Source organism: Gadus morhua, chromosome 1 (assembly GCF_902167405.1).
Source record: "Gadus morhua chromosome 1, gadMor3.0, whole genome shotgun sequence".
NCBI classification, from domain to species: Eukaryota; Metazoa; Chordata; class Actinopteri; order Gadiformes; family Gadidae; genus Gadus; species Gadus morhua.
The window spans coordinates 951264-978792 of NC_044048.1; the positions used below are offsets into that span (position 1 = coordinate 951264).

General features: G+C 43.2%; 1 protein-coding gene and 1 non-coding gene across 2 annotated transcripts in view; both read right to left on the reverse strand.

The window, feature by feature from the left end:
• Nucleotides 1-19597, reverse strand: part of rereb (arginine-glutamic acid dipeptide (RE) repeats b) — a 39677-nt gene extending 20080 nt beyond the window's left edge. Inside the window, exons 1-10 of the mRNA XM_030350507.1 lie at nt 19286-19597; nt 18267-18315; nt 17787-17911; nt 13939-14038; nt 13686-13784; nt 13471-13551; nt 13218-13371; nt 12965-13057; nt 6441-6640; nt 1197-1361 (exon numbers count right to left, since the gene is read on the reverse strand). Coding sequence (XP_030206367.1) covers nt 1197-1361; nt 6441-6640; nt 12965-13057; nt 13218-13371; nt 13471-13551; nt 13686-13784; nt 13939-14038; nt 17787-17911; nt 18267-18315; nt 19286-19311 — 1092 coding nt within the window. The 5' untranslated portion in view covers nt 19312-19597. The remainder of the gene's footprint in view (nt 1-1196; nt 1362-6440; nt 6641-12964; nt 13058-13217; nt 13372-13470; nt 13552-13685; nt 13785-13938; nt 14039-17786; nt 17912-18266; nt 18316-19285) is intronic.
• On the reverse strand, nt 9910-10028 carry LOC115553776 (5S ribosomal RNA). Its single transcript, XR_003978508.1, has one exon. It is a non-coding gene; the product is annotated as a 5S ribosomal RNA (ribosomal RNA).
• Nucleotides 19598-27529: the final 7932 nt, after the last annotated feature.

Genomic DNA, 27529 nt, shown 5'->3' on the forward strand with positions numbered 1-27529 from the left:
CTGCTTATGTTTATTTATTTTTACACAATGTCTTGTTTTTTAAATAATGTATGATGACTATATGCTCTGTAAGGTGACCTTGGGTGTCTTGAAAGGCGCCTCTAAATTAAATGTATTATTATTATTATTATTATTATATGTTTATGGTTGTCGCCGTCAGAAAACTAGAAACAGATTTGTTTAAAAAGGTGACGCAGAAGATGGAGGAAGCCGGTGTCATGCCATTACCCCCTATAAGAAGTGTATCATCATCAACATGCATCCAGTACACACTACGCTTTTCACCCAAGGCTGAATTAAAAGTACATGTCTTCTTAAACGTTGGTCATCAACAAGGCTGTAAAGTAGTAACTTCGGGCACATCTGTCAAAATAAACGTTTTTTTCTCCTGACGTGTATACGATCTTTATTCATTCATTGCGCCGCGACCGAACAGACGGGGCTATTCTCTGATATTATAAATTGCGTCAGGTTCTCTGACTCTCTGGTACTTCCACAACAAAGACTCGTATCTCGGCCATGGTGGCGAAGGAATTGGGGGAATGGAATTTTGGCTTTGACTCTCTGAAGTCAAGATTGAAACACTACATGGAGGAGAAAGGGATTGTTGCCGTATGCGGGACAGCTCTCAGTTCACTTTGGGTCCATGTCATTTCTCCGAAGCTCCATTGTTCCAACCTCTCGGTCGTATGCGGACTCCTCCGGCTGGACTCCTCCCGCTGCTCCTCCGTCGGAGAAGTCCGCATACGACCGAGAGGTAGGAACAATGGAGCGTCGGAGAAATGACATGGACCCAAAGTGACCTGACAACTGTCTGCTGAAAACATCTGTCTCGAATGCCACCTGTGTTTGTTGTTATAGAGGTCAACCGGAATTGGCTCTATAACCACTTGTTGAAAGGGCTACAGCGCCACCTAGGGTAGCGGATTCAGCCATGCTCCGGCCATTATCCAATCTCTTAAAGGACATGTACGTTCGGATAATTGACACGGTCCGTTCTACTCTCTCCCCAACACCTCTAACTAGTTGAATGTCCTTTCCCTTTTAAAACGTGAAGAACTCTGCAAAAGCCCCAAGAAGAAAGAATAAAATATCTAGCCTCATTACAAGCGTCCACAAAAGGCCCGAAAGCAGATCCACATCAGTATCTGGGACAGGGTGTGAGAGTCAGGGTTTATGGACGGAGGTTTCCCCACCTTGTTTGGCCTCTTGGTGGAGTCGCTCTTGCTGTCGGTGGAAGAGGTCCTGGAGGCGTTGGAAACTGAGCTGGCCCCGCTGGGAGAGGGCTGGCTGCTGGATTGCTGCTCCTCGCTGGTAGGAGAGCCGGTCAATCTCCTGTGACCGCTCCTCAGAGACGACAGCTGGATCCAAGATGAAACATTTGAACGGTCATTAGTCAACCAATTAGTCATTAGTTGACCTGATATCTGAACTAGGGCTTCAAACTTGAGTCCCCGTCAAGCTAACCATAAACACTGACAAAAACATTGTAATTGAGAATTGTTTTGTAGTCATTTTTCACATCAGAACTGAAGGTGACATTAATAGCAGCGTACTGCTGCTGTGGTGGTCTATTAAAAGGATCACCGACCTCAGCGGTACTTAATGCAGCTTGAAGGAAGAATTTTCATTTGTTGATATAAATTGAAAAACCAAGATATTGTATATTCAACATTCTGAAATACACCGATGTGACACGGGGAACGTTTATAAGAGTCTCGTGAGTCTAGCGCTGTATATCTGCCCGGGAGATGGTCGGCCAACAGCACTCCTCTCTATAGAGCCATCGTTTGGGCTAATACACAATATAATAATATATACTCAATAGGTGGATTTCAAAGTAGCCTGCCCTAAACCACAGCCTAACTAAAATGCAATTGAACCGGATACTTCAAGTTACAAAAGGTTCCCGATGGATAAGACATTAATATTGCTTTTCCTGCCAGCTCTAGAGTGAAAAGCTGATTCAAAAACAGAGTGGCCAGTGGAGCTATGGGGTGGGTGTGACGCACATAGACTATACCAAATACAGGTTAAACACATTGATATGTGTACATTGGAGAAAACTAGGATAACACGTTATCTTCACCTGGCGCTGCTCTGTGTGTCAATAATTATATAATTATCAATCACGGAGCTAAATTGGACTGTACACATACACAGCGATTCGGGTTCTGTGGAAAAAGCTAAATGTTGTTTAGCGCACAGAGGTTAATTCATGACGGCTTTAGCCTTAGGCCCCGTCCACACGAAGCCAAAACGGGCGAAACCGTTACGGTTTCGATCTATCCGGTTTCAAAGTATCTCCGTAAAGACGAAGCCAAGCGAAACCGGATAGATCTGTAGAAACGCTGTAGTACACATTCCAGGCCCATAAGGGGCGCTGCTTCTGGTACAGAAATCCAGAACAAATTAAATAAGAAGAGGCGAGCATGCGCATAAAGGCTGCCCCCCCGAACCACTAACAACACAAACAAACAGCTCTTCTACTATGTCGAACGCGAAGAAAGTAGAGGTATTTGTCTGGTCTGACCAGGAGTGCGAGATGCTGTTGCGGCTCACATTAGAGTATAAAGTTACTAAATTGCAGCAGAATGTCGACTGGGAGTCCTGCCAGTCCAAATATGCAGACTTGTTGAAGGCAATGCAGGACCAGTATCCCAAGGAGGCACCTGAAGACTTCCCCCACGATGCAATGGCGATTACCAAAACGCAGCTCACGAGCAAGCTCAAGAACATCCGTTCTAAATACCGAGGGGCAGTGGACACAGGGCGTCGAAGTGGCCAAGGGCGTGTGGTGATACTTTTTTATGAGCTTTGCCAAGAGATCTGGGGTGGCTCGCCCGCTACGCGCTGCATCGAGGGAGCCATGGAGACGGATGACCTTTTGGAGTCGCCGGGGTGCTCGACCCCAACAATGGAGTCGCCATCGCCACATTCAGAGGAATCCAGTGACTGTCTTCCTCCTGCCGTTGTGAAACAGCGCCGACATTTGCTCCAGGTAGGCTAATGATTTCAAGCTTGGTTGGCTGGCTATATGCTAGGCAGCCATCGACAGGGGGACGGATCGTAAATATGTGGCCTGTTAAGCCCCTTGAGACTGTAATGGTGACCAAGGGCTTTACAGATAAAATCGAATTAGCACGTTTGTGTATGCATGTTCCCTGAGAATATAACTCAACAAGCATGTTTAACTTGAACACAATGTCATGCACATGTGTGTTTGCATCAATTTAGATTGCGTGTGTGATGTGATGTCTCAAAATTCCAAAGCTTAGTAGTGAAGTAGTGAAGCTACTGCCCAATACTAATGTAATTCTGCTCATCTTTATTCAAGGCAAAGCTCGACAGCCACAGAAAGGACCGGCTGAAGAGGAAAGCTCGGCCTGACCCGGTGGCGGAAGCCGAGGAGGACCGCCAAATGAAGAGGAGGATGGTGGAGCTGGCTGAGGAGTCTGCAAGATGCTACGCCGAGAGCACATTACAACTAAATTCCAACATTGCCAACATATGCAGCACTATCCAGGACGGCTTTGCGTTGATGAGGGAAATGATGTACAGACCGCCACAACAGACACAATATGTACCCCCCCCATGTACCCCCCCACAGTGGACAATACAATGGCTACCCCTCAACATACATGGAAACCACACCACGCCACACCCAACACAACGGCACACCCATGAGTAAGTCTTACACGCCATCGCAAACACGCACCCCAGGGAATATACATGACTCATACAGGCGAGCATTGCTGGAGCTTGACGATGTGGAGTGAGCACTGTTTACTTTAACTTATGTTTGCAATTTTATACTTTTACTTATGTTTGCACTTTTACTTATGTTTGCACTATTTACTACTTTTACTAGTTATATTTTGTCTTATGCGTGTGTCATTTTTACGTTTGCACTTTTCTACTTTTGCACATAGGCCTTTGACTGTTATTTATTTTGCACTTCAATAAAAACAAGATTTGAAATGTACCATCCTGTTTATTTTCAACAACACTTTTCAATGACAGAGTAATCATAACTATCTAAACATTCAACACAGCCACTTGGTTTAAGGGTCAAGGTACTTTGTGAGCACTCTTCTCACTCGCTTTCCCTCCCCCTCATTACATTCTGTGTAGTTGCATTGCGTTGGAGGCTGCCATTCATTGTCACTTTGTATTGTTCCAATCACAGTGCGCTCAGCCCCAGTCTCCTTGCTGTCCTCACAAAAGTTATGCAGAACAAAACAAGCGTAAATAACATGGTGCAGGTCTTACAAATTGATGTCCATAGGCCTTCTCAGTGCAGCGAATCTGGCCTTGAGGCGACCAAAAGCACACTTGATGACCATGCGAGCCCTACACAAACGTCGTCGTCGTCCACAATCTGCTTTTTCAGAGCAGGAATCTTGCCAGTTTTGAAATACGAGCTAAGCTTGGAATTAGCAAAAACTCGTGCATCATGTACACTCCCAGGCCACTTTAATGATACATCCATGAATCTGAACTTGAAGTCACAGACAGCCTGCACATTAAGGGAATGTTTGCCTTTCCTGTTGATGTAGTCCATGGAGTTTCTGGATGGCTGCTTGATTTCAATGTGGGTGCCGTCCACCGCTCCCAGACACTGTGGCGTGCCATGAGCACGATGGAAGCCCAAAACCAGATCCTCTGCCTCGGGCTCCGTAAAAGGCATCTTGATATATTTTGGAGATGTATATGGAGATGGCTTTGCATGTCTCTCTGATCACGTTGGAAACGGTCTGTCGCGGCAAGCCGAAGGCGTTGGCAGTTTTCCGTAGCCGTCCTTCGTCGCTCAGGTAATAGAGAGTTACCGCAACCTTTTGACGGTATCAACTGGCGCCCTCATGGTTGTGGATTGTCCATCGATGTATGGACAGAGTTCTTCGCTCAGTGCGACAAGGGAAGCTCTGGACATGCGGAAGTTCTCCCTCCATTCATCGGCCACGACAACTCCATTTACGAAGTTGTCCCACCAACTGCTGGTTCTTCCGGGTCTCACCCAAAATCTTCTCCTGGTTGCCCTCCTGGTAGAGCATCGCGGTTGATGTAAATCGTATATTAGTCGGTCCGTCATCCTTCTTCTCTCATTTCGGTCTCGGATTCTCAATAAATAATGGCTTAGCAAACCAACAAGGGACATGATATGCTGCAGAACGATCACAAGCTTGTAGTCCGCCATCATCTTTTTTGTTGTGATTTCTGAGACTCCGCGGGCTTAAGAGCCATTGGCTAGGAAGTCGAGGGGTGGGGCGATGACGTCATGGTTTGCGGTTTCAGTCGGTTTCAGGCGTCCACACGAAACCAACACGAAACCGGAAAGATTTGAAACCACCTCTGAGGGTGGTTTCAGAAGTTTGCGGTTTCGGTCAGCGGATTCGCCGGCTTCGTGTGGACGGAAGGCCGAACCGTACAAGACCTTTGCGGTTTCGCCATGAAATCGGCTTCGTGTGGACGGGGCCTTAGTTGAGCCAACACGGTATCTTGATCAGAGCAACCGTGGTTTCTGTTCATGTTGTAGGACATGGTGGACGTGCCAGCCTGTTTAAGTCTATTCACACACTGCCTCCGGTGGTAAACTACATTCATAGACATATCATCATGGCTATCTGTTATATGCATCAATCATTCACCTCGATAACCCTTAGCTTGCATTGCAGCATGTGAATATTGTTTGCTTTTGATAACATGACGCCCATTGAATCCTCCAAATATACTGCATATTTTATTTGTAGGACGGAACATGCTCAGCTTCCCTAGGCTTTAAGAGGCGTGTCCGAGAAAGGGGTTAAGCTTGGGCACCCAGATTATAATGCCATGGTGTGTATAAAGATGCAAGGATTTCCGTCTCGCCAGTGGTTGATTTTGATGTCCGAGAGAGGGTTAAGCGTCTGTCTGGCCCTCACCTTCCTACAAATCTTCACAATCACATTATTTTAATTTCATTAAAAACACTCTATAGATGTTTGTCTGTTCTGGGCTACTGTACATGGATGAACATGGCGGTGCAACATGGAGGCCCTCATGGAAGAACACGGGAAAAATAATTATGTAAATGGTTCATTCTAGAGTACCCGATTCCTATTTTCAAGGGGTTATACCAAACCTATTTATTAACTTTAAATTCCATTTCAGGCCCGTTCAGATGCCGGTCAATTCTACACACTGTACCTTTAAAGAAATTGCCCACCTTAGCTTTAAATATTGTGCCATAAATCAGTTTATGGAAAAACATTTTCTCAGTAAACAGTCAAACAGCATTTGCATTAACGCTGTCTTGCATAGCATTGCAGCTCTGACAGAGAGACACAATTCCAATCCAAATTATCACTCCTGGTCCAACCATGAAGACTTGTTTAAGTCCTCATGGTTGGACCAGGAGTGACGGTACAGATTGGGGGATGTGGTGGTGTTTGGAGACTTACGGCTGCTCTGCTCCGTCGCGTCCTCATCCCGTGCTTCCCGCTGGAGTCCTCGTCTTCCTCCTTCACAGGTTTGAACATGAACGGAGGGTCCGCCGGTTTCTGAGCGGCTGGGAGGCGGCCATGCTTGTTGAAGTAGACGTGGCACGTGGCACACAGCACGGTGCTGACACGACCCCCCGCGGGGTGCCAGTCCTTAGAGGCTGCAGGGGGCGGGAGGGAAGGGGGCACCATCGTTAACACCTCCATAAGGAGGGGTATCGTTAAGGGTTTAACGATGCTATTACTCTCATCGATAGTGCTTATCGATCCCGTTCTTTAACGCTACTCTTATTGGTGACATTGTTTTTCCAGCATCAACATTGTACAATGTTTTGAAAAAAAGTATAGCCCCTATAATATGGTGAAAATGGAAATGTACAGTAAACTCAATAATAAAATATTATTAACAATAAACAGCCAAAGAAAAGACAGTGGCATGGAGCAACAGGGATGAGGTACGCATGCACCTGAGCAGCGAAAGGGCCTCAAGCACTAATTTACTTCTGAAGGAAGATAACCAAATCTGCCTTTTTTCCTTTCCTGGAGGTGGGTCCTCCAGAATAGCATGTGTGTGTGTGTGTGTCTTTTCTTTCATGTTCTTGAACAGCGCTAGTTGCCTATAATCTTGATTTCATTGAAACTACGCAGACTGTACACACCACTTTTGTATTAAGTAGTACTCTGCTCAAAGCTGTCTTAAGCGGAACTGAAGCCGACAGGGAGCGCTTTACCAGTGACAGCGCTCCCTGTCACCGCCATACAGTGACAGGGAGCATCAACCACCAGCACTGCCCAAAACATTTATCCATTGCCACACACTAAACACAGAAGCCCTCAGATCTAATCTTTGTATGTTGACTTTGTATTAGGCGGTTCCCCTGGGACCATCTGATGTATGACCCGCCTTACATGGAAGCCTTAACCGAGACCAAGACAACGAGTTCCTCCCCACAGCAATTACTGTAGATATAGTACTTTTATAGATAACACTTTCTTTTGTTTAATCAATAACATGGGAAAGAATGTCAACTAAATGTCTGCATCATGACATCCCTTATTATTGTGCATAGGAAGGCACAATCTTGATATCCCATTTCCGTCATTCTTCTATCGACCAAACTTGTGCCATTAATGTGGCCAAAACTACCGAACCAATCGATTCCATTCAACATCGGTCACAAAGGTCTGAGTCCATACATCCATAAATATTTTTAACTTTATACTTTTTCAAATATTCTACTTTTAAAGGAGAGATATTATGGTGTTTTCCCAACAAGTAAACATAGTATACGAGTCCCAGAAAACGTGTTTTTGAAGTCATTTGCTGGAAATAGGTTTTGGGAAAAAACAAATCTCGCCTACTACTATTCCCCTCCGTTTCGGTCCCTTCAGAATGCGCTGTTTCTGTTGTCTGTAGCTTTAATGCAAATGAGCTGTTGCTCATTGACCTATCAGAGTCAACCACCGCATTGAGGAGAAGTGATTGTTGCCGTTTGCCGACTCCTGGAGCTCTCTCATATATATCTATATCTATATCTATATATCTATATATATATATACACTTGGCAACGGTGAATTATCAAATATAATTCACCGCCGGAAGTTGTGAAGTGCCCATGCAAGTGAACGGAGCATAAACAAAAATAATTGACAGCTGAACGTTGGGAAGGCCCATGCAAGTAAAAGGAGCAGTCTACAGCATTGAGAAGAGCCGTGTAATAATCCATAATAATGTAAGGTTTAGAATAGGGATCGACCGATATATTCGCGTTTTTTACGTGTATCGGTATCGGCCGATACGCGGCCGATTTTCGCCGATATTTTTTTCGCCAATTTATTTATTTATTTATTTTTTACTTGTTCTACCTCACCTGTTTTTACTATTTGTTAAATATAGTTTTTTATATTGAAGTTCAATAAATGTTCCTTTTTTTTAATTGAGACTTGTAACATTTGTTATCAGTGTAATTTTTATGATTGAGGGAGCAAAAAAAAAAGAAAAAAAAAAAAAAGTAGTATCGGCTCTAAATATCGGTATCGGCGTATCGGCGTATCGGCTAAGGCTGATGAAAAAATATCGGTATTGTTTCGGCCCTAAAAAATCCGTATCGGTCGATCCCTAGTTTAGAAGTTAAATATTTGAAAGTTGTAGAATAAATTAATATAATTTATATTGGAGTTAATTTGCTAGAAATGTACTTACAATGCTTAGTCAGTTAATCATTTACATATTTATGTTACAAAATTATTTCTTACATATTTACATATTTAACACAGTCAGGATATTCTGTTGAATCTGCCTCTCTGATTCCCTCACGTTTACCTCAGTCCAAATTCTAGCTTCTGATTGGTTAGTTCAGTCACGTGATGGGTCCGACCAAGGAAGTGTTTGAAAATAGATTAACGGCGATATTTTTTTTATCACGCGATAAAAGTTTTGCGTTAACGCCGATAACGGCCCAACACTAATATATATATTATTATATCTAATATCACGGCCAAAAGCTATGTGCGGATGATATTATGATCATAAAGACTGCGTCTGACGTCTCTGGTACTTCCACAACAAGTAAAGTCTCGTAGTGGGGGTTATCTCGGCCATGGTTGAGATGAATTGGGGGAAAGGAACTTTGGCCTTGACTCTCCGAAGTCCATATTGAACTGCAACATGGAAGAGAAAGGGATTGTAATCCGGGAGCTGAGCTGCCGTACTGCCACCGACCCCCCCAGCTGCAAAAAAAACTGTTTTATTTGCAGCTTTAAATTATTTGCAATGGTTATCGTATTTTTTTAAAACCGTTAGAGGCCTTTGTTCGACGTGATTTAAATTGTGAGACGCACATTTGTTTTTGTAAGGAAAATGTGTTTTGAACGTGTGCAAAAATAAATAATCAATACTCTGATAACTCTGACTGTATTGATTGAGAATAAGCATTACATGTTTGGTTGGTAATATTGCCGTTCATCATTGGGCCTATAACTGCTTTATAATTAATTAATTATAATTAATTCATTATATTTATATAGCGCTTTTCAATGACCCAAAGACGCTTACAGAAGGGGGGGACCTAACTCACCACCACCAGTGTGTAGCACCCACTCGGGTGATGCACGGCAGCCAATCTGCGCCAGAACGCTCACCACACAGCTTGAGGTGGAGAGTGAGGGAATTGATGAGTCAGCCAATTGTACAGGAGGATTATTAGGGGGCCAGATCGAATGAGCCTGGTTTGGGCCAGGACACCGGGGAAACCCCTACTCTGTCCTGGGATCTTTTATGACCTCAGTGAGTCAGGACCTCGGTTTTACGTCTCCTCCGAAGGACGGCGCCTTCCGCAGCACAGTGTCCCCGTCACTGCACCGGGGCATCGGGATTGATGAGAGGAGGGGCCAGAGGGAAGAGCGCCACCTATTGGCCACCATCCGACACCACTTACAGCACCTGGTATTCCCAGGCGGTCTCCCATCCAAGTACTAACCAGGCCCAACCCTGCTTAGCTTCCGAGATCAGACTAGATCGGGCGTATTCAGGGTGGTATGGCAGTGCTTTAGATGCGTTGCCTTCTAAAAATAGATTTGATTAAACGAGTACTCGATTGATCCTCGAGGAATTCATTCGATCACTCGAGTTTGGAATTTACTACTCGTGGCCATCCCTAGTCCGAAGCGTACCCGCCGATGGAAAAGGGGCATAAGACTTAAAAAACAAGAGAAAAACACGCCGCTTTTCACAACTCTGATCCCCCCCAATTTAAGGAAGACTGCTAGTCGTAATTTACTGAACATTTCCTTGGCTCCAAACTAATTGTTAGCAGATAGGTTGTCGGTCTTGCAGCATTAGGTTAAAAAGGACGACAACAAAAAGACAGTATATTTCTTCAAATGGCTTAAGTTATGATTATATTCATGTCTGTGATAATCCATCTACTTTAGTGTGTGCCCCGCTTTATATTGAAGCTCTGCCGTTACGTTACATACTCTGACCAAGAGTGGATCTGAAACCCTCTGACCTCCAAACACCACCTTCAGCTACATTTGTTTTTTTTAATTTGTTCGCCTGCTGCAACATTCTGTTCGCCAGAGAGGGATAATTTTAGTCATTTTTAAATTATTTAATTTATCGTCAGTTAGGGTTGCCGCGGTATACGGTATTACCGGTGTTACCGGTGTTGAGGCCAACACCGATTACTCGGTGATGCACACCGGCAACACTGAGTTTTTTTTTTTTTTTCTTTTTCAGTAATAAAAAAAAATTGAGTAAAAATGAACAAAATATAATTATAATTAAGAAAGTTATAATGTGTAGAATAGGCCACAGTTCTGCTCTGTGCGGGAAAATTGTCACGCCGAGAATTGACGTGCTTCCTTACAAGACCGGTTACCATAGCAACGCTGGTAAACAACCCCCGCGAAGCCCAATCCCTACGTGAGCTCCCCGCGCTACGGCCATCCGGAGCCGCACAGAGCTTTTGGCCGTGATATTATGATATATAAAATTATATCATACTATTATATATAGAACGTTATAAGACGCCGAGAATTGGCGCCCTGCCAGCCGCTGTCACCGAGTGTGAGAGGGAGTTGACGGTGAAGATGGCGGTTGACCTATAGTTTCAAAGTTAATACCGTTTATACCGGTAATACCGGTGTTGACACGAGCGTATTACTCGGTGTGAAAATGTCCACACCGCGGCAACCCTATCGTCAGTGTGTATTGGCCAATCTGATTTGTCTTGACACGATTGCGATTCAGCCTACGCATAGCATGGATGAAAACTCACAGCCAGACACAAGAACTCCTGCTAATTGGAGAGCAGCTTTTTCTTCAATGACATAGAAAAGAATGTATATATATATATATATATATATATATATATATATATATATATATATATATATATATATATATATATATATATATATATATATATATATCTTTTGAAAATTACGCATGTAAATGCGCAAAAAAATAATTGTTGCATCAAGATGCATAGATAATCGTTTTTTAGAATCGAATCATTGACCTCATAATCGGAATCGAATCTTGAGGTGCCAAGAGATTCCCACCCCTAGCTATGATACGATTCAGGGACAACACATTTTAATATCAAACCATTAGATGTGATTCGATTAAATGTTCTAACGATCCGGTGCGATTTGATGAAAAATGAAAATGTTAATATTTGTTTAACGTTAACACATTCATTTTCTATTAATTAAAATAAGCCTTCTATAAAAGAAACATTGCCTACTTTCAAATATATATATGGACCATGGAATCTTAGGTTTTTATATTTATTTCTTTATGGCATGGGGAAAAAGGGAAGACACATTTATAAATTTAGAACTACATGTCTATTTATTTGTTTATTTATAGACTTCGTTGCTGTCCTACACAATTTAAATAAAAAAGTGAAGCTTTTGTCAATATTCCCCTCCTTATAAGACCCAAAGGCCTTCGACACGTTTGATTTCTGATTCGCTGGTGCACTGAAAATCGTTTCACCCTTTTCGGACATATGGATGTTATTCGCACACTCACAACTCTGGTTGTTCCCTGATCGCGAGACGCAGGGCGCGCACGCAAACATACACAAACACACTCACGGATCCGCCCGCATTCTTAAGTTTTGTTTTCCGGATCGCAATGAGTGGAGAATGCCGTCTTGATATCAGGCCAAAACGATCGCAACGTTTAAATCGATCGGCTGATTCTTGGTAATATTAAATCGATTCAGGGGCCCACGTATTGATGTAGTCGCATCTGTTCTAATCCAACCGGATACTGATTCGTATCGGTGAATCGTTACACACATCGGTGTCGTCACACACACACACACACACACACACACACACATTACACACGCCGCGTTATATACAAGTGTCTGAGTCACTTAACCGACACTGGCATCAGAACCAATCATGGCTTCAGACGCAGCTCCAACCATCCACGCACACACACAGTGGTGTAATACTATGTGTCACAGAAGCTCACCCTCTCTCGGACGCAGACATCCAAATCAACTGCAGGTTCAGACAGAGCCACACACACTCGTCATATGTTAACGTCTGAGAATTTTTAACGCCTCATATAAACAGTGAAGCCGAGCATGCTCCCTATTTTCACCAAAATTTCCTACTGATTTAGAATATTGAAACATAATGTCTCACTTTTTAATCGCAGTTTGTGGATGAAAGGCATTATGATCATTTGCAGGATGCATTCATTCAGGCATCCATGTTTTGAGGCTTTAGTTTTTGTGATGTTTTTCGATTGTGATTGTTCAATCTGATTGGTTCGGAGGCTAGTGTTTTGGCTCCTTTAGCAATAAGGGCCACCATAGCCTCTGGAAATGGAGGGGTAAGGGGGGATTCAGTTGGCTGCCATCTGCAACCTCACGGCCAGCTGCTTCTTAACGCAACACAACAGATCTTTAGCAATAATCTGTGAATGGCCATCTGAACCGGATAATGTGTTCTCTTACCTGTTGTGCCACAGTGGCTGCAGGTGGACCGCTTCAAGTCTTGTTCACTGTCTTCACTTTCCATGTCATCCTCACTGGCGGAGCTCATGTCCACTGCAAAGGCAAAAAACAGGTTGCATGACTTCAACCCTCACCATCAGAAAACAGGATCATTGTTCTACCCCCAAGATTAAGCAAGTTAGTCACACACACCCAAAGCCCAACTCTATCATCCAAGAACGAAGTAAAGCCACCCATCAGAGGACTCCCTTACGTGAGTGGGACCGGGACGGCGTGCTGACGGGGGCCGTGGCTGACCGGGTCTTAGCCTTGCGTGAAGATGGCTGGCGACGGTGCTGGCGATAGGCTCTGGTTCCTGAGGCCTCCGGCGTCTTCTTCCAGTGGTAGTAGAACGTGATCAGCTCACCCTGAAAACAGAAACAGGACGTTATTCCATCAATGAACTCGGCTAGCAGGAAAGTGTATCAAAGAGAAGAGGTTACCATCTTAATGAACACTTTAATTACCGTCTTTTTGCTGGGCAGAAGCTCTTTTCGAATGCGGAAGAAGTTCTTGCCGTAAAGCCTAAGGCCTTTGATGAAGCGTTTCTATTGAGGGAAAGAAAAAAACTATATTGTTAACCACTTATTGAGTCACCTGATTAAAAAATAAATAATACACTTTTATAATAGACTTGAGCAGATTAATAACTAAATACGTTTAGAGAGTGAGGATGGCTCACCACATCGTCCTCTGACCAGCACTTCTCAATCAGCTTTGGAACTGGTTTCTTCACCAGATGCTGGAGAGCTTTGGCTGCATCGTAATGGCTGGCATGCAACTGGAATTTAAGAGGAAGAAGAAGAAAAGCACTCGTTGAACAAACAATTAGAAGCACATCAATCTTCGGACAAGTATCCATCCATTGGGCCATCCTAACCAGTAGGACCAGCGCCCCCGAGGCCTGTCTGGGAGGTTATGTAAGTGTTCTGTACCATGTTCAGTGCGTTGAGAGTGGTGTCATCACGGGACGCCGCCAGGCACCCATCCTCCGTCGAGCCGCCATCACACATCCCTGCAAACGCTGCCATGCTCCTTTAGACCAAACACACATCATTCATATTACTTCAAACGGGTGACGCAAGCATGAACCAAAAGCATGAACCGCAGCGGTCTATAGTCAAGGTCCAGCTCATTAAATGACCAACAGCCTCTACAGACACATTTTTCACAATATGACCATAATGTGCCCTTCCGTTCACGTCAGCATATGTATTCAATATGGCATTAGATATAGGTTACATCTATGAAGTCTGAAAGTGGCCTAACAAATCCGACCAAACCCCCAGCGATTAAGAGAATGTAGAGGCGTTTGAAGGATTGAAATTGTTAATGAAAGTGAATGATCCGTCTCAGTGTAAAGTACCGACAGAGAAAATCTAATTCACCAGCACGGGTTTGTGCGTAGTCCATGCCATTGATTAGGTGGTTTTGTGTACGCTAATGGCCTTAAAGCACACAAAGCCTGCAATAAATCTATCCATAATAAAGCAATTAAAGGGGAAATATTATGAAAACAGCACTTGGGGTGTTGGGATTTGGGGTGTTGTTGTGGGTAGATGGTGCTCCCACACGCATACAAACTTTGAAATAAGTCTGTAGATGATTTTTTGAGTGAGATACACATTTCTGGAAGCAGCCCGCCTCCAGCTACCAAACGAACGAGTCAGTTTCGGCGCCCCCTCCTACGTAAGAAGGGGGCACATTTGAATATTACCTCCCACTTCCCCACTCCCCTCCAATCAGAGCATTGCTAAGATTTTGTTGACCAGCAGATGAGCAGCTCCGGAGGGGAGAACTCGGCGCTAGCCCTGCAGCTAAGCTCCGGGAGTACAATCCTTTCTCTGTTGCCGAGCTCACCCCGCCGGAGCGGCCGCCGAAGGGAAGTCGGGAGGAGGAGACATGGAGTAGAAAGGGATTGTACTCCCAGAGCTGAGCTGCCGGACTGCCACTGAGCTACCCCAGCCGGAGCTACTCGTCCGCCGGAGCTGCTAGTCTGCTGGAGCTGCCACCTAGCTTCGGTGCAAGTTCAGCTCCCGGAGTACACCGCCCGAGCTGCCGGACTGCGGCCGGACGGCTTCGACGGCGGCCGGCAGCTCCGGCGCGGGGAGCTCGGAGGCAGTCCGGCAGCTCAGCTCCCGGAGTACAATCCTTTTCTTCTCCATATAGCGGTTCATGGACTTCAGAGAGTCAATGCCAAAGTTCCTTCCCCCTAATTTTCCTCAACCATGGCCGAGATATCCCCCACTACGAGTCTTTACTTGTGGAAGTACCAGAGACGTCAGACACATTCTTTATTATGCATAATATCATCCGAGGCGCACATAGCTTTTGGCCGTGATATTAGATCGATTATAGGGGTGGGAATCTCTTAGCACCTCACGATTCGATTCCGATTATGAGTTCAACGATTCGATTCTGAAGCGATTATCGATGCATCTCGATGCATCAATCTTTTTTATGTAATTTCCATGCGTGATTTTCAAAAATAGATACATACATCTGGGTTTGCTACTCAGAGTTTGCTAATCACTTCCTACTTTTGTGATGATCATTAAAGACATCAACAGATGAATTAACTTATCTAATGTTTCATAAGAGAGAAATCTTTTGTCACAAATATGACTTTCTAGGAACAATGCAATAATCAATGCAGCTTGCATTATAACACAATATGGAAGCATGCAGAAAATAGGTTTCAGTTTTATTTTATTTCTAATCTTTCTTTTCTATGTCATTAAAGGAAAAGCTGCTCTTTAATTAGAAGGAGGACTTGTGTCTGGCTGTGAGTTTACGTGCATGCCTATGCGTAGGCTGAATCGGGATCGTGACAAGACAAATCAGATTGGCAAATACACACTGAAGATAAATTCAATAATTTTAAAATTACAAAAATAACCCTCTCTGGCGAACAGAATGTTGTTTTTTTAATTCCGATTATTAATTTATCTGCATCGAGACAGAATCGTTCTAGCGAGAATCGCGATGCATCGAAGAATCGATTATTTTTCCCACCCCTAATAGATCATATAAATACCTGTATATAATATTATTATTATATAATATTATATTATATAGAAATAGAGCTCCAGGAGTCCGCAAACGGTAACAATCCCTTTTACTCTATGCTGTGGTTCAGTCTATCAGCTCATTGGTCAATGGGCAGCAGCTCATTTGCATCAATGCTACAGACACCAGAAACAGCGCATTCTGAAGGGACTGAAACAGAGGGGAATAGCGGTATACGATTTTTTTTCTCCTAAAAGCTATTTCCAGCAAACAGCTTCAAAAACATGTTTTCTTGAACTCAAATACTATGTTTACTTGTTGGGAAAACACCATAATGTCTCCTTTAATAGCGAGGAGCGAAAGGCAGACTGGGGGTTCAAAGTCACGGCGGGCCTAGTGGTGTTGACTGCTGGAACCTGACCAGGGACGCCCTTTCTTCTACACCTTACTTTTGGCATTTCAGTTTTTTAGTAAACATGCAAAGATTGTTTAAGAGATATTTTTTTCCTTGTTTCCTATTACCGTTGAGGAGAGGTCCAACATACGAAACAATAATAAGACTAGGGCTGCAACAACGAATCTATAAAATCCATAAAAATCTATTACTAAAAGCGTTGGCAACGAATTTGGTCATCGATTCGTTGAGTCGCGCGATTAATACGTCACTCGTAGGCGCGGCGCTGTTTACAGCCAGCCGCCGACTGGTTGGTTCACGGTTCATGCATGCCCACAGCGAGCTTCAGTCCCGTCAGTTAATAGAAGCAATCCAGTTTTTAATCCATGTTAAAATCGGCAGGTTATAGACCTAGTTAGCTGAAAAAAAAGTAACAAACAGTGTCATATGTGATGTGTTCAGGTCGGCTCAGTAATATGATTGTTGTGTTAAAATGCAACACAAAAAAAAAGAAATTTGGTATTTTGGCGAAAACGTGTTTTCCCAGCAATATAAAATAGTTAGTAGTTAGTAAAGAATTATGACCTGTTTAACGTCCTATCTTGAGCTATGATCATCTTATCAACAATTAAAGCAATAATGCAAGTTCTATTTAACAAAATAATAGAAAAAGTATCAATAGTGTTATCAATAAAGACTTGGATTGTTAAGTGAGTCTCGAAAATGGTATCAATATCAATAAAAATTGAGCTGAGAGAAATTATGATGATTTAATTTATTTTTAACCGGTTTATTTACCGGTTAAAGATCAGTTAACCAGGTTAACCATGGACATCCCTTATATACTGTATACATATATCAATGTATATTATATATATACTGTTTTTTTTGTGTTATCCAAGTTATGTTTTTTTTTTTTTTATCATTTAACATTACTTTTAATAGTTCCGGGACGTTGGAGCAATAACCTGGTGTGTTTACACTTTTACACAAGGGTTCATGACCGTAGGTAAGCCTACTGCAATAGATGTAGGCCTATTTGAATGCGCTTCAGGCTAGATTTATAGCCTACCTAGGGGATCTAACAATGACAACGTCATCAGTTTCTAGCTGACGGTTCTGTAGGAGGCCTTCTTAAAGGGAATCCTTTCTCTGGTTAGAATCCATCTTTCCGAGCAATCACTTAGAACTAAGTTTTATATATATATATATATATATAATTCTGAAATGATTATAACATTAGAATATTATTGACCCATTTTTTGTTAGAAAATAACCATAAGAATCAGGATGTTATTAGGACAATCAACAGGTATTAGTAGTTAATTGATACCGGCGTAGTAGACCCAATTGCACGAAAGCCTCATAACACACTCTCACCTTGCCGCTCTCAGGTACATGAGTAGATCACAGTCATTGACTCCCGGGGTCCACACCAGCTCCTCGCTCTCCATCTGAGTCTGGAGGCTAGGGGCTGACCGTGGCTGCAGCTCGGGAAGCTTGGCCTGCATACAGCCAAAGAAACCCTCACTCATAAGGGTGTAATCCCAGCAAGGTTACAATGCTCTCAATATGAGTGGTTACTGAGTACAAAATGACCTGTGGAGGAGTTTGAAAGATTATTTCAAACCTAGTAGACCTTTCCATTCAGGGATGTCAAGCTTTCAAATGTGGCGTATGTGGTTCATTTTTGTGGAAAAAGTGTATGACTTTACCTAGACTAGATAACACATGCATGTTTAATAAACATGTTTTTTTTATTGGCCATCTTTGGTTTGTTTACTAATGAACAGGTTAAATGTTTGATTTAGCTAATTGTTTAACTTTTTGATTGATCATTATTAAGAGTTCTGAATTCACCTGGTGACTTGGTCCCACTCGTATCTCCCCTTGGGTGCTGTTCAAGCTCCTGGACATAAACAAGACAATCGAAACATCAGCGTCAGAATAGGGCTACTTGGAGGTGGGGGAAAATCACTGGTTTACTTTTTTAATGTATTTATTGTTTTTACAAACCCCTAGGAGACGAGAACATCCTAACAGGATGGCTGTCACTACATTTGAGACCCTTTATGATGTTTCACACCGACTCCCCGTCCACCACTGTCAGGTGGCTTTAAACCAGATCTCAGTAGTAACGCGAGTTATAACTTAAGGCGTCATTACACATTTCATACAATACTCTACAAGTAGACTGTGTTCCGGATATGATCCACTGTAGTTAAGATCAGTAGCACTGGGTCGGTCAGTAGTAGCCTGGTGTTTGTGGCCTAAACCCTCCTCTGACACGGGGGACCCGTTCGATCTACAGCCTTTATATTATATATTATATAAAGCCATTAACTTCCACCCTTTAGTTCAAAACAGTCGATCAAACAGCCTGTTAACACGAAAAACACGTCACGTTGCACAGTGACCATCGTCCCTAGCTCTGTAGTGCAATGATCAGAGGTCTCCCCTCGGTAATGTCACGTTAACCACCCGACTGTTGACATAACCTACACGGTCACCACAGCGGATCCACTCCGTAATCAGCATTTTAGTTCGCTTTAATGGATGCTATGTCCGTCAGTCGTGCATGCATGTACGGTACATATCGTGCATGTATATTTTACAACATTTGGTTCCACGAACGGGGAGGAATGCATTGTTTTCCATGGTTTGGTACAGGTCTGGTTTCGCTAACGAGGTGGCTAGCTCCGCGGCTAACGACAGTAAGCTGATATTCGGCTAGCGTCTTAGCGAATAACTTCACCGAATTTGACACACTGAGCGCTCCACGCAGGCGCGCAGACGTCCCCCGTATAACCGCGGTAATATGGCGACGCGGCGGCGAATTACCGCGAATACAACGCTAACTTCTGAGTTGGCCGAGTTACCTCCGCGGACTGAAGAGGTCGTCCATGTCGAAGGGTGTCTGGATGCGGCTTGTTGACACCGTGCAGCGGGCTGGTCGACGCTAACGACGCGGCGGAGCCCCCGTTACATCGCTATTCAAAATGGAGGCGGTGGAGGGAGGCGGTCTGCTCCGCCTCCGCGCGATGACCTCAGCCGCCGCGAGCCGCCGCCGTTCAACCCCCAAGTGGGCACAGCTGAGCACATGCCCCTAGCAACATTCTATAAATGTATAGAAATATATATATATAGTATAGATAGAAACATTAATGTGTATGGAACCACAGCCTCCTAAGACAGTTGTGCTTTTTTCAACCATTTCATATGAGGTCGAGTTGTGTACTGGGCCTCTCACACCTGACAGTGGCGACCTCCCAAGGGCATCTGTTTATGTCGTTAACTTAATGCACGTGTATATTAGGCTACCTGTTAATTATCTAGTATGCCCTTTGAGGGCCCACATCTATTGATGGGCTCAATGCACGTGCAATGTGCAATATGCGTGGATTGTATTTGTAAAAAGTGTTACAAAGTTGATTCGATTTGAAATAGTCTTTCATTTTAAATTGCATGGTACTTGATTGAATTGTTGAATTAACCTTGTAACATATTTCATCTATTTATGTTGTTTAAAACCAGTCTTTGTGGATTTCGGTGGCAAGAACCATTAATTGTGTATTTCATTGCAATTCATAGTTTTATTTGTATAGGCCTATCTCATTAAATATGGTCTTTAAATGCTAATTCAACAAGTAAAAAAACAACAAATTCAAATGGACTGCATTTATATAGCGCTTTTTCTGTAACCAGTGGCCACCCAATGTGCTTTACAATATTGCCTCACAATCACCCATTCATACAACGACGGCGGAGACAGCCATGCAAAGGTGACAGCCAGCTCGTCGGGAGCAGTTAGGGTTAGGTGCCTTGCTCAGGGACACCTCGACACTCAGCCAGGAGGATCCAGGGATTGAACTAGCAACCTTGCGGTTACCAGCCAACCCTCTCTACCTCCTGAGCTACTGCCGCCCCAAATGAGCCAATGGCACTTAGGAAATCCCAACAACGGGTCGGGAATCACACACAAAGCAGAAACCACCACGACATATATAAATAGGAAAACACAACGGCATATATGAAATGGTAAGAACAAAGACAAAACAGAGACCACAGTGACAAATCAGAAACACAAACACAAATGTGTATGCGTCAAGCATGATATGTGCATTCTGCGCAAGCGTGTTGTATTACTAGTGGCGAATGATCCTGCTACTGCAGAAGCATAGTCTTCCCATGGTTGACTTTACGATGAAGTTCTCAGAAAGGGCTATCTGCCTAACTCTAAACATATGTGTCTGGACAATGGCTGGTGTGAGCAGCCAAACCTGGCCCGAGTCCCAATGATTGGCCTCTGGGTAGGGCTGCAAACCTGTTGTACATTGAGCAATGCATACAGCCTGTAAACATTGATGTGTGTGGTGACGGCTGGTTTAACCTGTATAGTACAGGTTAAACCAGCCGTCACCACACACACACTCAGGAAGAGATCTCTGGCCTGGCAGCACAGCACACATCCTGCTGGGTGTCAAACTCAACCATGGCATAAAACGGTTCCAATACAGCCCCCCTGCGTCCTTGTTTTGGTGGAGCCCAGTAAAAGCTACTGGGAGTGTGGCAGCCACCTATGGGGTGTGTAGCATGAACATTGCCACACTTACCAAGTTATATTATTATTTTTATAAATATATAATTTATACCTTTTAATATATATATTTTTTCATTCATTCTATCTATTTTAATAAGTTCGTTCACATAAGTCTAGATACGTATTTATTTGTTTTTCCTTCAGTTGCGTTGCCTCCAGCGCGATAATATATATATTAGAGCCCTTATCCAATCAGATTATTTCCCTGCGCTGTCGCCGGGTAAAACATAATCTAGCTGGGGCCTTCAGAATCCTGGGAGAATCCCCTCGCTGTTGACGCTAATGAGGACTATGTTGTTGATTGACATGTTCTTCAACCAATCAGATTTCGAGTATGCCAAGTTGGGCGTATCCTTTTACACGTCTAGGCCTTCTAGCTGGCCTTGTTGTTTGGCGCCATCAGGAGGAAAACAAAAGGAATTACAACTAGCTAGCAGCGAAATTATATAGATCATTAGGTTAGTTTTTTTTTGTTGATAAGATTCACTTTAATTACAATGGATGACAGAGGAGAAGGACTGGATATTGCGGCCGACTTGTTGAAAAATACTTTTTCGAGAAGGATTTTCTCAGAAAAGCTAGAAATTGTGAAACAGGGACGACCAACACCGCAGCTAGCTGCTCTGACCCAGCCGGGCAAAGGATTTGTGTGGCCCTTTCTAATCCAGCAACTACAAGGTGGCTGACAGCGTCAAGTGGTCATTGTAATGTGTATTGCTGCCTGGGAATGCTTGCTATTTGCAACGGATCGATGTGGTGTTTGGAGCCACGGTGGGTTTTCCAACCTGAATTGTCTTACAAAGTCGGCATTGAGACACCAAAGTACGGCGGGCCACTTGCATGCAACAGTCTTGTTGAAACGACGCTGAAGTTGGCATCCGATTCGCAGCATCCGATTCGGCTTGATAACCACTTAGAATCTTCAAATCGGTCCTGATTGAAAACCACTACACCTAGACTCTTCAAATTTGGACTACATTATCACAGTGAGGCTATACATTATGTAAAACATAGTTTCAGTTTTGTGAAACCTTTACCCTATTTGTGAAAATGCAATACAGGCTTATTTGAATGCTTTTTAGGGGTCCAGACCGCATTGCATTTTCACAAATAGGTTAAAGGTTTCACAAATCTGAAACTATGTTTTACATAATGTATAGCCTCACTGTGATAATTTAGTCCAGATTTGAAGAGTCTAGGTGTAGTGGTTTTTAATCAGGATCAGTTCTAATGCGGTCTGGACCCCTAAAAAGCATTAAAATGTGCCTTTATTGCATTTTCACAAATAGGGTAAAGGTTTCAAAAATCTGAAACTATGTTTTACATAATGTATAGCCTCACTGTGATAATTTAGTCCAGATTTGAAGAGTCTATATGTAGTAGTTTTCAATCAGGACCCGTTCTAATGCAGTCTGGACCCCTAAAAAGCATTAAAATGAGCCTGTATTGCATTTTCACAAATAGAAAAAAAGTTTCACAAATCTGTAACTATGTTTATTATAATGTATAGCCTCACTGTGATAATTTAGTCCAGATTTGAAGAGTCTAGGTGTAGTGGTTTTCAATCAGGACCGATTTAAAGTGGACCAGCTGCTGAATCGGATGCTGCGAATTGGATGCCAACTTCAGCGTCGTCTTGTACGAGACGTTCGGAGACACCCGAGTGGATTTCAACTCAATGAGCAAGTAAGAAGGGAAACAGCTCCACAAAGAAATCGCACTTTGGTTGATTTGTAAAGCCTATATTAATATTCTTTTGATTTAAAAAAAAAACCCTGTGTTCGTTTAAGTAACATGGGATTGTTTTGAATTGGTTCTTGAATATGTATGAATTTATAGCAAAAGTCCTCTAAATCAAGCACAGGTTCTAGGAAAGAAGCACATACTTTACAGCGTTTTTACTAAATGACGGAAGGTTTTTGGCTGCATTCACGGACAGTCGGGAATTGTAGAATCAGACGAATATTACGGCCTTTTCAGCTTTTGATTAGGGTAGGCTACGTGCGTTTTGTTGTGGTTGTTTCGGCTTAAAAAAAACAAAAAACATTATTCTTAAGTTCAGTTGTCAGGGTTATATTGGGTGGTTACATCAGCATGGCAATAACCCTGACGTCAATATAAGTCATTTGAAAAGCGGTTTACTTCAGGATGATTGCATACAAGGCCTTAATGGTAAAAGTTACGGCCCGCCACTGCGTAAATGTAAGCACCCTTCTAATCAGAAGGGCCGGCGGTCATGCCTTCGCCATAGTAGGATTCGTATTTGACCTTCCAAGTGCAGCATATCAGACATCTCATAGCCAGTGTTGGGCAAGTAACTTCCAAAATGTAATATATTTCATATTACTAGTTACTTGCATTTGAAAGTAATACGTTTCTTTACAATATTACCTTCTGTGTAGAGTAATAAGTAATAAGTTACTTATTACTTTCACCAAAATAAACATTCAGGACAAGGCGGGGGGGGGGGGGGGGGGGGGGGCAAACATTAAAGTCTAATGAGGTCTATATTGCATCTGCATGTAGTGTGTACCATGAATAGCTGAATTACAATAATGTTCTGATACAGAATAATTAAACAACCAAAACCTTTACACGACATGACACAAACTCTTTTTCTATGCCTCATTTATTAGCTCCTTAGTTACAAAGTGCAGCCACACAAACATTTAACTAAAAAAGTTGCATTTCCATGAAATCAAACATGTTAATAGTTTATACTATTTCAATAATAAAATAAAAGTGCACTTCAAGAATGACGTCTAACAGCCACCAGACAGGGCATGTTTTGTAATTAAGTATTTTAGAACCTGAGCATATATCCTGCCCTGAAATAGCAGTAAATAGCAGTAATAAAAAAGAGCATGAGAACAGCATAAATAATGAAACACATTCAACATTTCAGTCCCACAGAGACTTTACAAGGAACTTATGCTTAGAGCCTATTAATGTTTTGGTTAGGACCAAACAACAAAGTCTTAATAGACAAAATATACAGCCAAACAAGGGCTGGAGTCTGTGTGGCTCGGATTGTAACCAAGCCCCCAGGAACACTGCATACTTCCGCAATCCACCAGTGCTCAGCGGCCAAGCCTGGTATTGCAGCTGTTTAAGCGGGCTGTGGACGGGTCCCTCAAATCATGAGCAGGGCCGAGCTCTCTGAGTGGACAACGACGTGCGTCGCGACCTAGGTCGCATTGGTCGCGACGTAGGTCGCTTTGGTCGCTGTGTTGGTCGCACGTCTGGCTGCCGTTTTCTCGTCTGGCTGCCGTTTTGGTCGCTGGCTGGATCGGTCGCTCAAAGTCTATGGGCGGTCCTTAATCATTTAATTTGCATGTTATTAACGGGTTTTTTGCGACAGTTGAAGTACCAGAAAGGGCGAAAGCTACCTACAGCTCTTTATTGCTAATATTGTTTTAATATTTCTATATTGAAGTACAGTTTAAAATGATAAAATCGTTAGTCTATCAGTCAAATAATGAATTTTATATCTTATATATAGCCTATATATTTGTTTTGTTAAATGTCATTAAGCCTAATAAGGTATATTATGCACAAAGCACTTCGTTATAGAGTGATATATTAGTTGTAATTTGGGGCATATTGAAATAATGTATTTTCGAAATTATACATAGCCTATTTGTTTTGTTAAATATCATTAAGCCTGATAAAGTATAGGTACAAAGTTCTTCGTTATAGAGTTATATAGTTTAATAAAAGTACAACGACAAAACGTCAGTGGCACAGTGGTACAAGTGGTAGTGGCCCTAGGTTGGTAATCATTACAATGGCTGTTCGATACTCATCACGATCAGGTATATATTTACCATTTTACTCAAACTCGTAATCGTAATCGGTCTCTTTCATTTGAACATTTTTGTATGATTTAGTACGATGGTATGATAATCATACGACGTAATGACGGGCAGCAACGCCTGGCTGGTATCGGCTGGCTAGCTGCGACGACAGGCCAGCCGCGCTGGCTGCCACTGGCCGCGCTGGCTGCCACTGGCCGCGCTGGCTGCCACTGGCCGCGCTGGCTGCCACTGGCCGCGCTGGCTGCCACTGGCCGCGCTGGCTGCCACTTATGGAAAGCCAAGAAGGCCACAATCCGGACCTAGATTGGCGCGGTAAAAGTGCAAATCCGTACGGAATCCGTACGGTTTGGCAAGAATTCCGTACGGATTCCGTACGGTTTTGAATGACTAATAGCCGCGGCTATTAGTCATTCACTCCGGCTATTAGTTATTCACTCCGGCTATTAGGTATGCAGAACGAGCCCCTCCCCTTCTTTGCTTGACCACTAAGTTTGAAGGCTGTCTAACCAATCAGTGAAGAGAAAGACCAGACTAAAGTAACGCATTGTCGAAACTAGAGCTGCAGTGCCTCCATGTTTCGCCGTAACATAAGGCTGTGTTGTCTTTACTAGTTTCACTACAATGTAATGACCACCACTAGCTAGTGGAAAATATATTTGTGTCTAGTACAGTGATATATTTGTTAGGCTATATATTGAGATGGCAGTCCCTCATCCCCAGATTGTTCGCGATATGCAGTAGCCAGCTCGGCCATAACATTACAATTTCATGGATGTGTGGCAAGTTGAGTGTTGCTCCTCCTCCACTCAGGTGATTTCTGGTGGGCAGATTGCAGAGTGGTTTCACCTGTATAAGTGCTGCGCCTTCTCTGGCGCTCACACTGCTGCCTGGCACTCGTGGCGAGGACTCGGTGTGGCGTCTGTTAGTTGTTGGTTTGTTGTCGGTTGGTGTGGCGTGCTTCAGTCACTTGAAGCGTTGTGGCCGTGTTGTTCGGGGGCGGCATTGTGAAGAGTGAGGGGAGTGTGGCATCCGCTCTGTACTGTTGCCGCAGCCGGTGATCAGTTTCTGGGGCGTAAAGCTCTCTTCGTTCGGCTGTTGGAGCCGCAGCGGTGCTTTTGCTTTTCTTCCTCCTCCTGTGCTCTGGTGAAGCTGCCCTGCACGGCTCTGTGACGTAGCCTACACCTGGCGATCCCCAAACGTAAACCTTCCACGGCCTCCGGTCCTGGGGCGGCCGCTCCGTCTTCGCCAGCCGCTCCGTCTTCTCCATCCACTCCGTCTTCTCCATCCACTCCGTCTTCTCCATCCACTCCGTCGTCTTCATCATCTTCGGCTGCTCCGGCACCGTTGCCTTTTTCCACACAGTCCGATGTGGCGGTTGCATTCCCACGCAGCGCTAAGTTTTTAGTCCCACCACAATTCTTATCGGTTTGGTTAATTGTCTGCTTTTCCTTTCATCTTTTTGTGTTTGTGTTCTTTAGTTTATTTGTTTGGGTTAAATCCTATACATACATATATTTTTGTGTTGCGTTTTGTTGACCCATTTGGGGTTAAGCATATCAATATTTTCTTATTATTTCTGATCTATTGCTTTGGGGTTCAACGGATTATTTTCTGTTTAGTTTAACATAGCTGTTGGGTTTGTATGTGTGTTTATTATAGTCCTCTGTTTTAAATGATTGTCGTAACAACCTGAGTGTCTCGCCACAACAGTAGTGTAATTTTGTGTTTCTTTCTTGTGTTTCCAGGACAGGAGCTGGTGTAGCGGGCGGCAGGCTTTGATTTGGTTTGTAGTGGTTCTTTTGTGGTTTTGAGTTTATTTAGTCTGACCGCCTCGCTACCGCCTAGCTCTGTGCCTGTTGTATTTATTTCTACTTTGACTTGACACTTCATTGGTTGTTGAGGTCCCTGAGCTCTTTTAATTCTGCTTACCGTAGATAAATAAAATTACATCTTTTGTAAGTCCGTCTCTCATCCTTTATACCAAACGTGCAACGAATCTGTGTGACCTCTGGTTGGCCAAAGTACAGGGCCAAGGTTGTATTTCCTGGGGTGCAATTCCCCAGGTGGCGTTGTCGAGCAACTTTCCCCCCCCCCTTCTCTCCATTCCGCCACAGATGCAAGCAAGCCAAGACAATCGATCTATATCTATAGCCTACATGACAACACGCAGACACACACGCACACACATATTAAGCACACTGGTAAAGCAATAAGAACCTGCATTGGCTAAAGTTGTTGGGATGCACCTTATTTTATAACAGGGAGGGGCAAAGTTGTGCATTACAATGCCAACACGACAATAATTGGCACCGTTCTTGCGCACTCAGAAGAACATGAACTGAAAAAATGCCAGGTATACAGGTGCTGGTCATATTATTAGAATATCATGAAAAAGTTGATTTATTTCATTAATTCCATTTAGAAAGTCAAACCTGTAGAATGTATACATTCATTCCAAACAGACTGATACATTATAAGTGTTTTTTGCCAAAAAGAAGATGATTATAGCTGACAACCAATGAAAACCCTAAATTCAACATCTCAGAAAATTAGAATATGGTGAAAAGGTCAGATATTGAAGACACCTGGTGCCACACTCTAATTAGCTAACTAACTCAAAACACCTGGAAAAGCCTTTAAATGGTCTCTCGTTTTGATTCTGTATGACACACAATCATGGGGAAGACTGCTGACTTGACAACTGT